A 12,808-nucleotide genomic window follows, 5' to 3' on the forward strand; every position below is an offset into this window, starting at 1 on the left:
ATTAGACATTCTGTAGCTTTAAGACACCAACGCGATCAAATTTTCCCTTTTTCTGTTCCTGACGAGTTTATTTCTACTGAAAGTTTATATTCTTAATTTTATGTATACAAACACTCCATATATACAATATACTGTAGAAATGAAACTCAATGCTCAGTCAAATCCAAATCGCGTCTTTTATTTTGTAACGAAATTATATATAACTCAACTTCCTGTTTGTGTTCGGGAGACTGCCGCTAGCTTCACATCGCAGCTGAACGCGGATCCAGATCGACAGCTCAGGCTGCGCATCTTCAAACTATTCCCTTATAATAAGTATGATTATAAATGAAATCAAAAGACATAGACAGACCGATTTCTGTTGCCCGTTTTAATCCTGATGGCGTTTTATAGCACTCTTAGTGTTATGTCTGTATCATCATACAGTGATGCGAGCTGCTAACAGCTGACTGATGTAGCTAGAGCTGTTGATACATAAACTGAAACAGCATCATCATCTCCGCACACGCTGTCTGTCTGTCACTGAATAGGTTCACTGATGCTTTTGGGGGCCATGATATCTTTCAACGAATACTGTTAAAAGTTCACGTAGATCCTACTGTGATTGCTAAAGCCAGGTACAATACCGTTCATTATCTGGTGTTTAAACACGATGGGATGTTTTTGTTGTTCTTTGACAGCTATGAGTGGGATTGTATTAGTTTAGATAGATTTACAATGTAAGGTTAATTTAAAAGTAACAACCAGCTTCTTTATTTTAAAGTAGTTTACTTCAAAATAAGGCCACATTGACTTTCCATAGTATTTTTTATTCCTATTATGGAAAGTCAAAGGGGGCTTATTTTAAAGCTAACTTACTCCTGTAAAGCAATACTTCTCCCAAAAATGAAAAATCTGTCATAATTTACTATAGTAGGGACAATTATTTTATCTTTTTTTTTGTTCTGTTGAACACAAAAGAAGACATTTTGAAGAATGTAGGACAGCAAACAGTTCTGGGGCACTCTTGACTACCATTGTATTTTTTCCCTACTATGGTAGTCAATGGGGGGCGAAATCTGTCTGGTTATAAGCATTCTTCCAAATGTCTTTCTCTGTGTTCCATCAGAACAAAGAAATGTGTACAGATTTGGAACAACTCGAAGGTGAGTACATGATGACAGAATTTTCATCTTTGGGGTCAGTATCCCTTTAAAGATGTTTAATTGATGTATTTGTTGATGTACGATCTTTACATAGGATAGTGTATTGATGCTAAAGAGAGGATAAGCAGAAGAGAGGCAGTGAGTTAATTACCTTCTCTGGGTTGATATCTCACTGCCCTGGACATGATGGGCCCACGGCGGAAAGTCACCAGGACTCAAAGTCTGGGAGGAGGAATGGTAAACTTGCCTGGACATGAGGACCCCAAAGATTATATAAATGAGCTCTCACATGAGGTGCTTTGCCATATATTCAGGTCAGTGCAACTTGAATCCACACTCCTACACTAAATGGTCTATTGTGCCTTGGTAAATACTGTTCCTAATTCCAGAGATTTTTGCAGTACTGTCATGGGTTAGACTTGAAGCTTATTCCCGTCTTTCCACAGATACTTGCCCATGCAGGATATAATGTGTATGGAGTGTCTGTCACGGAAATTGCTTGAAGCGGTGACTCTATATTTGCGGGTTGTGAAGGTGGTGGATCTTTGTGCAGGCCGATGGTGGGAGTACATGCCCTCAGGTAGGCAAAAACTGTTATACTACTTGAACTGTGTGGAATTTTGTAGGTTAGGATTTTTTTTCCACCGTTGTGTGTGTGTTAACAGGTTTCACAGACTCCAGTTTCCTCATGTTGATGAAGAAGATGCCAGATTTAGAGCAGCTGTATGGTCTTCATCCACGCTATCTAGAAAGAAGGAGGGTCAGGGGTTACGAGGCTTTCAGTATTCCAGGTGTTTTGGAGGCTCTACAAGCCTGCCCAAACCTCATCGTATGTGCATTTTGGAGATACTGATTATTTCAGATTATGGCAGTGGCTGTCAGATATCTTTGTGTGTATTACCTCAGATGGAAATTATGAATATGTGTACTCGCAGGGTGTGGAGACGTCACATCTTGAGCTTGTGGAGGCGGTATGGAACTACATGCCTCAGGTGCACATTCTGGGCAAATTCAGAAACCGAAACGGGGCCTTTCCTATTCCATCCGAGAACAAACTCACCATTCCAGTTGCCGCTAAAATCCAGACTCTTCATCTTGTCGGTAAGTGTCAAATTATCTGTAAACCTTATTCACATCGTCTCGCATCTCATTCTGCTCATTAACCATTATTGAATTCGCTTCAGGTGTGAACGTACCGGAGATCCCGTGTCTGTCCATGCTCAGGCATCTGTACCTGAAATGGGTTCGCCTTACTAAGCCTCAGCCTTTCAAAGACTTCCTTTGTGTCAACTTGCGTTCGTTCGTCATGAGAAACTGTGCCGGTCCCACAAATTCTCTAAAGTATGTGCCTCTTGTTACCGGCTTGGCATCTGCTCGCAATCTGGAGCAGCTGGAGCTGGTGAGGGTGCCCTTCTTAGGGGGACTAATTCAACATGTGGTGGAGGATAGCTGGAGGTCAGGTAAGAACAACACAGCATCAGCTTCATAAATACAGTATATGAGTTTATAAATATGTATATAAATTGCTTTAAAGGGATACTTCACCCAAAAATGAAAATTCTGTCATGTACTCAGCTTCTAGTTGTTCCAAATCTGTATAAATGTCTAAAAGGTAGGTATTTGGAAGAATGCTTGTAACCAAACAGTTCTTGGCCACCATTGACTACCATAGTAGGAAAAAATACAATGGAAGTCAAAAGTGCCCCAGAACTGTTTGCTGTCCTACATTCTTCAAAATGTCTTCTTTTGTGTTCAATAGAACAAAAAAATCATAAAGTAATTTTCCTACTATGGGAGTCAATGGGGAGCAAGATCTGTTTGGTTATAAGCGTTCTTCCAAATATCTTTCTATGTGTTCATCAGAACAAAGAAATTTATACAGATTTGGAACAACTCGAAGGTGAGTAAATGATGACAGAATTTTCATTTTTGGGTGAACTGTCCCTTTAAGGTAATAAAGTCTAATAAGGTTATAAGGTTTCAGTAATTGTTATAGTACTACAATCCTCTTGCACTTGACAGTTCACCCATAAATGAAAATTCTGTCGTCATTTACTCACCATCTTGTCATTTCACAGCTGTATGAATTTTTTCTGCAGAACACAAAAGACGACGAAGATGAAGACTGTTGCTAACTGAACCACGGCAATACCCATTTCCTTGTGCTTTTTTGTGTGTGTGCATATTAGAAGTGAATAGGTACCGCTGCTGCTCGGTTACCAACATTTTTCAAAATATCTTCTTTTGTGTTCTGCAGAAGAAAGAGTCATATAGCTTTGAATTGACAAGAGGGTTAGTAAATGGCAAGTATCTCTTTTTTTGTGAATTTTCCCTTTAAAAGTGGATCAAAAAAGCGCTCCGAAAGTGTCTGGTGCACTACAGTATTGTTAACCTTTTATTTATTTTGAACAATTTAACATTCATGTATTTTTAACATGTCAGATCTATCAGGTTTGGCTAAAATACATGTCTTTCAGGGGGGTTTCGTAATTTGCACACTATCGTATTTGGTGCCTGTAAGAATTCACTTGAAGTGGACCTGGGCTACCTCATCATTACTGCTGCTCGCAGGTAAACAGATGTTTTATAATAGCTATGTTATATCCTCGCACTGATTCTACAGTAGAATTATAGATGCTGACAGAATGAATTCATTTCACAGGTTGCACGAAGTCCGAATTCAGCCTTCCTTAACCAAAGATGGCGTGTTCTCTGCACTGAAAATGGCTGAACTAGAGTTTCCCCAGTTTGAGACTTTGCACCTTGGATATGTAGATGAGTTCCTATTGCAATGTAGGTGTTTCTCTATAGGCACTGACAGCTGTCTTATCCAGCTGCTGTGTTTACGCAAATGTGTGATGTTTTACACAGGTAAAATGAGCCATGCTGAGTTAGTGAAATATGGTCTTGCTGATGTGATCGAGAATCCGGGAATCATCACAGACATTGGAATGAAGGCTGTTAATGAGGTGTTCACCTCCATCAAGTATCTGGTCATTTATAACTGTCCACATCTTCACAACCCACACAACTGGATCACAGGTAATAAAGTCAGTGATGTTAATATGTGCGTTTACATTTATTCATTTAGCAGATGTTTTTGTACAAAGCAACTTGTAAATGAGAGATTATTTATCATTTTGTCTAAATGCATTTCCTCACCATGCATGGTACTGTGTTCTAGTGCTTTGCTGACTATTACCTTTAAGCGTTACCTTATTTATCCACTATACTAAAAAATTCCCTGAATACTTGGGGTACTTAAAGGTGAAATGTGGAAGATTAAGCAGTATCTATTGACAGTAATGCAATATAATATGCATAACTATGTCTTTAGATGTGTATGAAGACCTTACATGTTATATTTTTATTACCTTAGAATGAGCTATTTCTATCTACGTACACCATGGGTCCCCCTTACAAGTACTTTTATCATAGCTTTTACATGAATCCCTCAAAAATGAGCTCCTATCTCTTTTAGATCACTCACGCTGGAGCCGGCTGGTGGATCTCACTCTGGTGCGTTGTCACGCTATCAAGCTGGAGTCTTTCAGTCAGTTTATAGAGATGCTTCCCAGCCTAGAATTCATCTCTCTAGACCAGATGTTTCGTGAGCCCCCCAAGGTTAGTCTAATGCTGTGGACCTATAAAAACATTTTGCACTTGACGGGGCATTTACATGTGTTGCCTAGAGGCTTTAATGTACATTAATTCATTTGGCAGACGCTTTTATTAGGGCTGAGAGGTATGATGGCATGTGCCATGTGAAAACTAGAGAAATCTCTGCAGTTACTCCCGAGTTGATGGAATGATGTAAGCTGAAATGTTCTAAGGTCTGTTAAAGGGGTCATATGGCGCGAATACGTGTTTTTCTGTGTCTGGTGTGTTATAAGTTGCCCATGCGTGTATTAGATGCCTAAAATTGCAAAAATTAAAGTGTCGGGACAAAAGATGCATTCTATCTAAAAGCGAATGCTCACCCAGACCTGCCTGAAACGCCTCGTGTAACCACACCCCCACAAATCTTTGTCAGTTGGTGGTATGATTTGACTAAGACCGCCCAAATGTATACGCAAGTAAGAAAGTACCTGTCAGTACAATTGCTTTGGAACCTGATGTTCCGAATATGGTAAGGGGCGTTACATTTCCCTCACACGCTTGCAGTATTTGACCAATCACTATGCACTGGTGAACTGGCCAATCATAGCACACCTCGCTTTTCAGAGCGGTGAGCTTTGTAAAAAATCTGTGCGTTTCAGAGAGGCGGGGCAAAGAGGCGATACAAACATGCACAGTATGTGGAAAATACAGGGGGGGTTTTTTACCTTAAATTGAGTATACACATTGCATTACATTGAAAACAAACGATAATATTCATTTTAGCCGTGTCATATTACCCCTTTAATGTTATTTGTTTACCGCAGGGCTGTGCACGTGTGGGACTCAGCGCTGGCACGGGTATTGGCGTATCGTCTGCCTTGGTCAGCAATCAGAATTCCAACAACGATAACGACAACAATAACAACAACAATCACCAAAATAACAATGACGCAAACATTCCACCAAACAACAACAATCGTGACGACGTCCCTCAGCAGCGGCATCATGACGCAGAGGGTATGTGTTTAGTCATGTGATGTGTGTGGTGCTGGTCTGGTGGTTGCTGAAAGGTTTGACTTTGCTGGCTTCAATTAGAAATTCCTGACGTGGAGGGCATGGTGGCAGAGAACGTGGAGCCTGAGCCTGTTCTTGGGGCCGTCAATCCAGAAGAAGAGATCCAAGGGTCTAGTGAGACATCAAATCCTTCTCTCGATCAGGATGAAGAACAAGCAGGTGGAGTAAATGGCATGATAGCAAAATCTGAGATTTCTTCAAATGATCAGGCATAAAGATCTGTCTCTTTCTTTTCAGGGCCTAGCGGAGTTCAGACCGCCGTGAAGAAACAACCGGTGGTGGTGTCAGACTCTGACAGTGAGGATGAGTACTGTCCAATCAGAACGCAGTGTGCTGGTCGTTCTCAAGGCCGGTACCCAGAGACCGAATCCCAGGAGAAGAGCCGCGCAGCTGTGACTCCTCATGGTAGTTAATATTCAGACTGTCTCACCACTACTACATCACAATACAAAATATTCCCATATGATATGACATGCAACAATTGCTGTTGTGCCGTATTGTGATAGGTAAAGGGAAAACTCCTCTGCGCAGACGTGGACCGCAACCTCATGAGTCCAGCTGTGAGAAAGGATGCCAGGTAACCAGCGAGCAGATAAAAGCCGACATGAAGGCAGCCAATGAGACAGCTGAGCGTGGAACCAGAGACCGAACCAGCGGGGCTGGACCCGCTTCAGGCTACGCTACCGGCAGCTGCGTCTGCTCCATGCGATGGAGGGAAGACTCGGCCAATCAGGAGGGCAGGGGAGAAGGTACGGTCAGGACACGCTGCACGTGCAGCAGGTCTCGTTCTGCCTCTGAAACCAGGGCTCACGGTGGCCACGGCCCGCCAGCAGGGGTTGAGAACCACAGCCCAGAAAATCACAGCCCTGAGCAGAGAGAGGCAGCAGGGGGAGAGGAGATGGAGGACAGACACTCCAGCACTCCACACAGAACTGAGAGCTCATATGAGGGCCATAATGAGAGAACTGCAGGCCAGCAGCAAGACATTGGACCAGCAGGTTCATCACACAGAAGCCCAACATATGAGTTCCCCAGGAGACCAGTCACTCGTGCCTGCAGCAGACTTTCCTCTGTGCCTCTGGTGTGCGAGTCAGGTAAGACGTGTAACTGTTTGCAGTGAATATATACAAATTTAATTGAAAAATGAAACAATTGGATGTTATGGCATAGTTCTAAAGTTCACAGTCTAATGCAAAATGCTGAAGTGGATGGGTGTATTAACTTAAAGTCTTTGTCACCAGTTAAATTGCAGTGTATATCTTTGTGTTCATGACATTTAGATGAGGTTCATTATTTTCACATCTAAGCCCCATTTTGTTTAATGCGCTTGTGTGCCAAAATTAGCAACTAAACCCTTTGCAACTGAACGCATTAAAGTCACTGATGGTACAATAGCATGTTAATGTCTCATAGGCCACGTACACACTGCATCTAAATTCGGTTGTCACTTCACCTTTTAGAATCCGAATCGGAAGGAGCTTTATTGCCAAGTATGTTTACACACACAAGGAATTTGACTTGGCGACAGGAGCTTAGTGCAGAAGAAAGTGTACACATGGTGCAAACATAGTGCAAATATACGTTAAGATAGAAAAAATTAGAAATGAAATAAAAACAATAATGCACTATATACAAAAGTGAAAAAATATAGACAAAAATCAACATAATTTTTTAAAAGAGTGTACAGATGTGTTATTTACAGGTTTAACCGATTGTTTCTTACATGTACAGTTCCAGATGCTTTTAGTGCTTAATCCTGTTCTGTACACACACACTTCACAAATTTTCAGGGGTGATAACCGCATTCTATTACCAAATGAACTCCCGAAAAATACATAAATGTTGTTAATGACGTAATTAAACGTGCATTAGAGATGCGTGTGCCTTTTCTGTATGCGAAGTGCAAGAAAATCATATGAAAAGATGTTCAAGTGTTTACTATTTCATGTGTTTTTAACAGGGCTGGTTCCTAAAACCGCTAGCCCTGCGGTAGTGGCAGTGTTGCCAGATATTTTAGTTGAAAATCAGCAAACAAGGATAAGCCCAAAATAAACCTTAAAAAGCTTTAAAACCTTATGTATATATATATATATATATATATACAGTGCCCTCCACTATTATTGGCACCCTTGGTAAATATGAGCAAAGAAGGCTGTAAAAATAAATCTGCATTGTTTCTCGTTTTGATCTTTTATTTTAAAAAATCTACAAAATTCCAACATTTGGAAGTGAAACAATTTGAAGTGGGCGATTTTTTTTCATCAATCTTTCAGGAAAACAACATACCAAACAGGTTAAACTCTTGGGATTCTACTGCTGCAGTCAACGCATTGCTATAGTTACAACTCACAAATTGTGGGAGTAACTCCCGCTCCTTACATACATGGAACAATCGTTTAGCGAATTCACTCCCGCATTTAAATGCGGTTGTCACTCCCAGAACTGGTATCTGTATAGACCATTTTGCAAGATGTAAACAAAACTGGTCCATAAGGACTTCCTGTTTCAGTTTCTTGGCTTTTTTACACATACAGTATATTATTAAAGGCAGCTTCAAATCAAAATTGAAAAATCATATTTTTCGCTTTTGTCCGAAGCGACTTTTATCCAAAGCGACTTACATTGCATTTGTTTCTGACTATGTGCAATCCCCTGGGATCAAAGCCATGACATTGGCGTTGCTAGCGCCATGCTCTAACCGCTGAGCCACAGGAAAGCTGTTTTTATGGAAAATTGTGTTTTTATAAGTGACTTGTCTGCACTTCATTTTTTTAAAACTCATTTGCCCTCATAATCTTTAATTAAAATCGTCCATGATTAACTGCAAACTCGCATTCAAATCTCCCTCCATTTTGTTAGTAACGCCCATGTTCCAACGATTCATTCAGTTCTCTATGTGGAAAATCAAGTCCTGTCTCTCATTTCAGAATCTGTTTCACTTGACTATAGGTCATGAGATGGAAAAGAATGATTTTTACTTCCGTTTCATGCCGACTTTTAAGTCTAAGGACGGTTTAACATTTCGATTCAGTTCAGTTTTCTAACATTTGTGTAGTGTTAAAGTGAAACAGGAAGTGCTCCTGAACCAGTGTTGTTTACGTGTTATAGACAAAATGGTCTATAAGCCTTTTTTGGTGAGGGCTCCTTACTAGATAGAAAACAGGCCTCTTGTTAAACCATAACAGTCTGTGGTCCTCTGCAGCCCATTGTATGAAAGATACTTTCCAATGACAGAACAGAACAAAAAAGTAGTCAAGATGAATTTAGCTGCATTTTGCTATCAGTAAAGCTTACGTGGTCACATGCTGATCTGTCCAGAGTTGCCCAAAGCAAAGCCACGGGCTGCAGTAAAGAAGAAACGTACGGCAGACAAATCCACCAGCACCAGTGACCCTGTGACTGAAGACGACCATGTGCAGGTGGCTTTATCATCTTGATTAATCTAAATGTTTCTTAAGTTACTTAAAAAAATGATTAATCTTGTTTTGTTGTGCAGGCGCTTAACCTTAAATCTAAAAACCTGGTGGGCATCACTCTTACAAATTGCGGCATCACAGACCTGGTTCTTAAGGAGTGCCCCAAAATGATGTTTGTCCATGGTAAGACCATGTCCATATCTCAGTCTAATTTTAGCCAAGCCACCCCAAACGATGAATGTTGTGTTTCTTTTCCCCCAAGCCACACGCTGCAGGGTGTTGAAACATCTGGTAGTGGAAAGCGCACCTATCGTGAACCGTTTTGACTATGCACAGTGTAAGAAATTAGACATGGAGCAGGTGCTGGATCAAATCTTACGAATGCCCCCAGAGAGAAACCGCATCATCTACATGAGGCCTATGCATCAGGTCAGCTCAAACAGTGATATTGCCATAGAAACAACAGTTGTGTATTTTTTGGCCAGTGTTATGTGAAATGAAGTTTGTGAAGATACATTAGAAAACACAGTCACTTTGCTATTTCAAGTGTATTTCGTTATAATTGTGTATTAGTTATAATTGATTTACTTGATGGTTTAGTTTACTATAACTAAACTTTACTATTGATGCCGTAACGTATATTATATTTACCATTCAGGCTTAGTTTTCCACCAGATTTATTATAGGAATTTTAAGGTGTTTAATGCACAGTATGAACGTGCAAAAAAAGCAGTATGTTTTTTATCAAAAAGTATGTCTGTTCATTTCTAGATTGACTCTCTGTCTCTGGAGAAGAAGCTTTTTAGTGGTCCGTACCCCTACCATATTGCTATTATCCATGAGTTCAGCAATCCCCCCAATGTCAGGAACAAAGTGCGTGTGCGTAGCTGGATGGACACCATCGCCAACATTAGTCAGTGAGTAAATTACCCAATAAACAATGTTATGCCAGTTATGACTATGAATGTTATGCCAGTGGCCCAGTTTTCCAAATGGCTCATCTCTTTCCTGCGTTGTCCACCAGATGGCACTGTTCTTTTCAAATCGTGACACACAGCTCACCAAGCTGCGTTTTTATGCTTTCACCAGAGAACTCATCAAATATGAATTCTTTCCGGAGGCCACACGGACGGAAGAGGATGTAAAGAAGTATCCCAACTATCCCTGGGGCCGAGACATCTACACTTTAGAGGGTGAGAGGAAACAGATCAGGGTCCTTTGAGACGAGTTCCATGTTCCCTTCACTTCCTCTAGAAAAAGCTAGGGTTGTGTGTGTGAGAGATGGAGATTTATTTACATATACATTTTCTGACTAGAGGATATTAACATCAGTATAAGAAAAATTGCAGGCCTTCCTAGGCTTGCAAATTGCAGAATCTAATTGTAAATATAAAAAAATGCTTTAAGTTTTGAGTTATTTAACATATCTCACAGGAGTAGTAGATGGAGCGCCGTACTCCATGGTCACCGATTTCCCATGGCTTCGCTCTTTACGTGCAGCAGAACCCAATAGTAATGCTCGATACGACTTCGAGGATGATGAAAGCAGTAAGTATAACACTGAAACGGCCATCATGAAATTAAAACGTTTTATTGCATCACAGTAATAATGTCAAAGAAGGCTTGACCATTCGTAAAAAAAAATGCATTCTTCTGTCTGTCAGCTACAATATACGCACCACGGCGTAAGGGACAGTTTTCTGCCGACATATGTATGGAGACTATCGGCGAGGAGATCTCAGAGCGACGACAAACGCACAGGGGCGTTTTCCAGCGCGTGGTGGTCGTCTTCATCCACTACTGTGACGTTCGTGGAGAGCCGGTAGATGATGACTACATTTAGACTGTCGATGTTCAGCCGAAAAGTCTGGAAGTGTGGAGCGCTCCACATCAGCACTCAATCAGGTTCTGACCACTGACCGACCCTGCTGTCTTCTGTGCAAGAGAGGCATCTTTGAAACACAAAGATTGCCTTCATCTCTCAGTAAAGGAAACCGAGAGCATTCACTTTAAATCTGCCAGTGTCAGCCAATGCTTGTTTATGTGGAGTCGTTGGACTGACAAGCTGTGTCAACAGGGTGCTTGTGTTCTGGCCATGACTGAGTAAAGCAGCCTGTTGTTTACCTGCAAGACTTAAAGGAAAGAGGGGGGAATCGGGTCTGTAGCAGTTCATTTGGTGCTACAGTTGTGCACATGGGAAAAGACATGATGAGCTGCAACAGGTGGCATATGAAATCACTTGTTTGGGTTTTGGGGAAGACAAAGAAACCCCATAGTAGATTTATGTGTGTGTTTGGCTACTTGGTTGGGATACGTGCCTTTATTCGCAGTATCATTGTTCAGCTTTAATTTACAATTTTCTTTTTTGCACCTCAAACCTCTCGTGCTTTTGTTTCATATTATTTCAGATTTTATTCTTCGTTCTCTTACCTTTCCTCCAGAGGATGGCTAATTGGATGTTTGATTGACGTGTGTGTGCGTGCGCAAAACCTGATGAAGAGATTAAATGTTTCTCTGCCCAGGGGAGCGTGGTCGATTTGGTGAATATACAGTATATATATATATACCTCAGTTTTCTCCCTGTGGTCTTCATAGAGCTAAAAAAAAACATTGTGTCTATCGGCGACAAAGAGAAATATATGAGAAGAGTATTTTATGCACATGTGACTTATTTTAATTTTTTTCCCCTTAGTTGAACCCACATTTTTATGGATTTACAGCATAATAGTTTTAAATCAAAAGCACAGTGGATTGAGTTGCCAGGCAGATCCCTTATTCATCTTCAAATGACTTAAAACACTTCTCACACACTTTCTCAATAGGGTGAAGAGTATTAATAACCCCCCCCCACACACACACACACACACACAATATTGAGTCTGCATTAAAAGTTAATACGTGTTTATGAATAAAAAATGTTCACTGTCCTTTCTTACGAAGTCCTTTATGTTGTTGCTGATCGATAGTGTGCAAAAAATTGGGAATAAAACAAAATGCACGGTGTGTCTTGACTGTTTGTGATGTGTGGCAGGAGCAACTGGTGTGATTGAGATTTCAGGAGCTTTTAATGCACGTAAACCCCCTTCTCGCTGCTCTACTTTGTACTTTTTTCCTGAGTGACCGACCATGTTTGGAAACAAGAATCTACACGGACTGAATCCACACTCCTGCTGAGCACTGCAGAAATTGTGTACAAGGCCCATGTACAGATATTCTGTATATAAATTACTTTGTTTTATATGTTTATATAAAATAATATTTCATTAAAAAAGTTATATTCTGGCTTTTAATATGTTTTTATCTTGGTGTTGCCCGATAACATTCTTCATCCCCAATATTGTGTGTTGTTTTTAATAATGTTATATTACAGATAATAATTATTGATGTCTAGTACAATGCAAGTTAAATACTAAACTCATTTCTTTTTGGGCGACTATGAATGGAAACTTGAAAATGATGACAATTTCTTGGGTACAAAAAACAAACGTTATTAAGCATATCGTGATATTACAGTTTTTCTCGATTGCTAACACACAATTCATGAAACAATTCACCATTTTCTCACAACTATAA

At 40.4% G+C, this 12,808-nt stretch overlaps 1 protein-coding gene across 2 annotated transcripts; it reads left to right on the plus strand.

Annotated features, from left to right (window-relative positions):
* The first annotated feature begins 229 nt into the window (after positions 1–229).
* On the plus strand, positions 230–12,517 carry fbxo38 (F-box protein 38). Of its 2 annotated transcripts, XM_057349966.1 has the most exons (22): positions 237–315; positions 531–617; positions 1,240–1,459; positions 1,592–1,725; positions 1,811–1,974; positions 2,081–2,246; positions 2,330–2,605; positions 3,623–3,716; positions 3,808–3,938; positions 4,017–4,187; positions 4,627–4,769; positions 5,570–5,762; positions 5,841–5,978; positions 6,057–6,224; positions 6,326–6,913; positions 9,138–9,238; positions 9,316–9,418; positions 9,498–9,664; positions 10,007–10,152; positions 10,325–10,428; positions 10,670–10,783; positions 10,900–12,517. In XM_057349966.1, the coding sequence occupies exons 3-22, from the start codon at positions 1,329–1,331 to the stop codon at positions 11,076–11,078; spliced, it is 3,411 nt and encodes a 1,136-aa protein (XP_057205949.1). In that variant the 5' UTR covers positions 237–315; positions 531–617; positions 1,240–1,328; the 3' UTR covers positions 11,079–12,517. The 2 variants fall into 2 exon arrangements, with proteins under 2 accessions (XP_057205950.1, XP_057205949.1); XM_057349967.1 differs by lacking the exon at positions 10,900–12,517 and having other exon boundaries at positions 230–617; positions 10,260–10,428.
* The last annotated feature ends 291 nt before the right edge of the window (positions 12,518–12,808 follow it).

Source organism: Triplophysa rosa, linkage group LG13 (genome assembly GCF_024868665.1).
Source record: "Triplophysa rosa linkage group LG13, Trosa_1v2, whole genome shotgun sequence".
NCBI lineage: Eukaryota > Metazoa > Chordata > Actinopteri > Cypriniformes > Nemacheilidae > Triplophysa > Triplophysa rosa.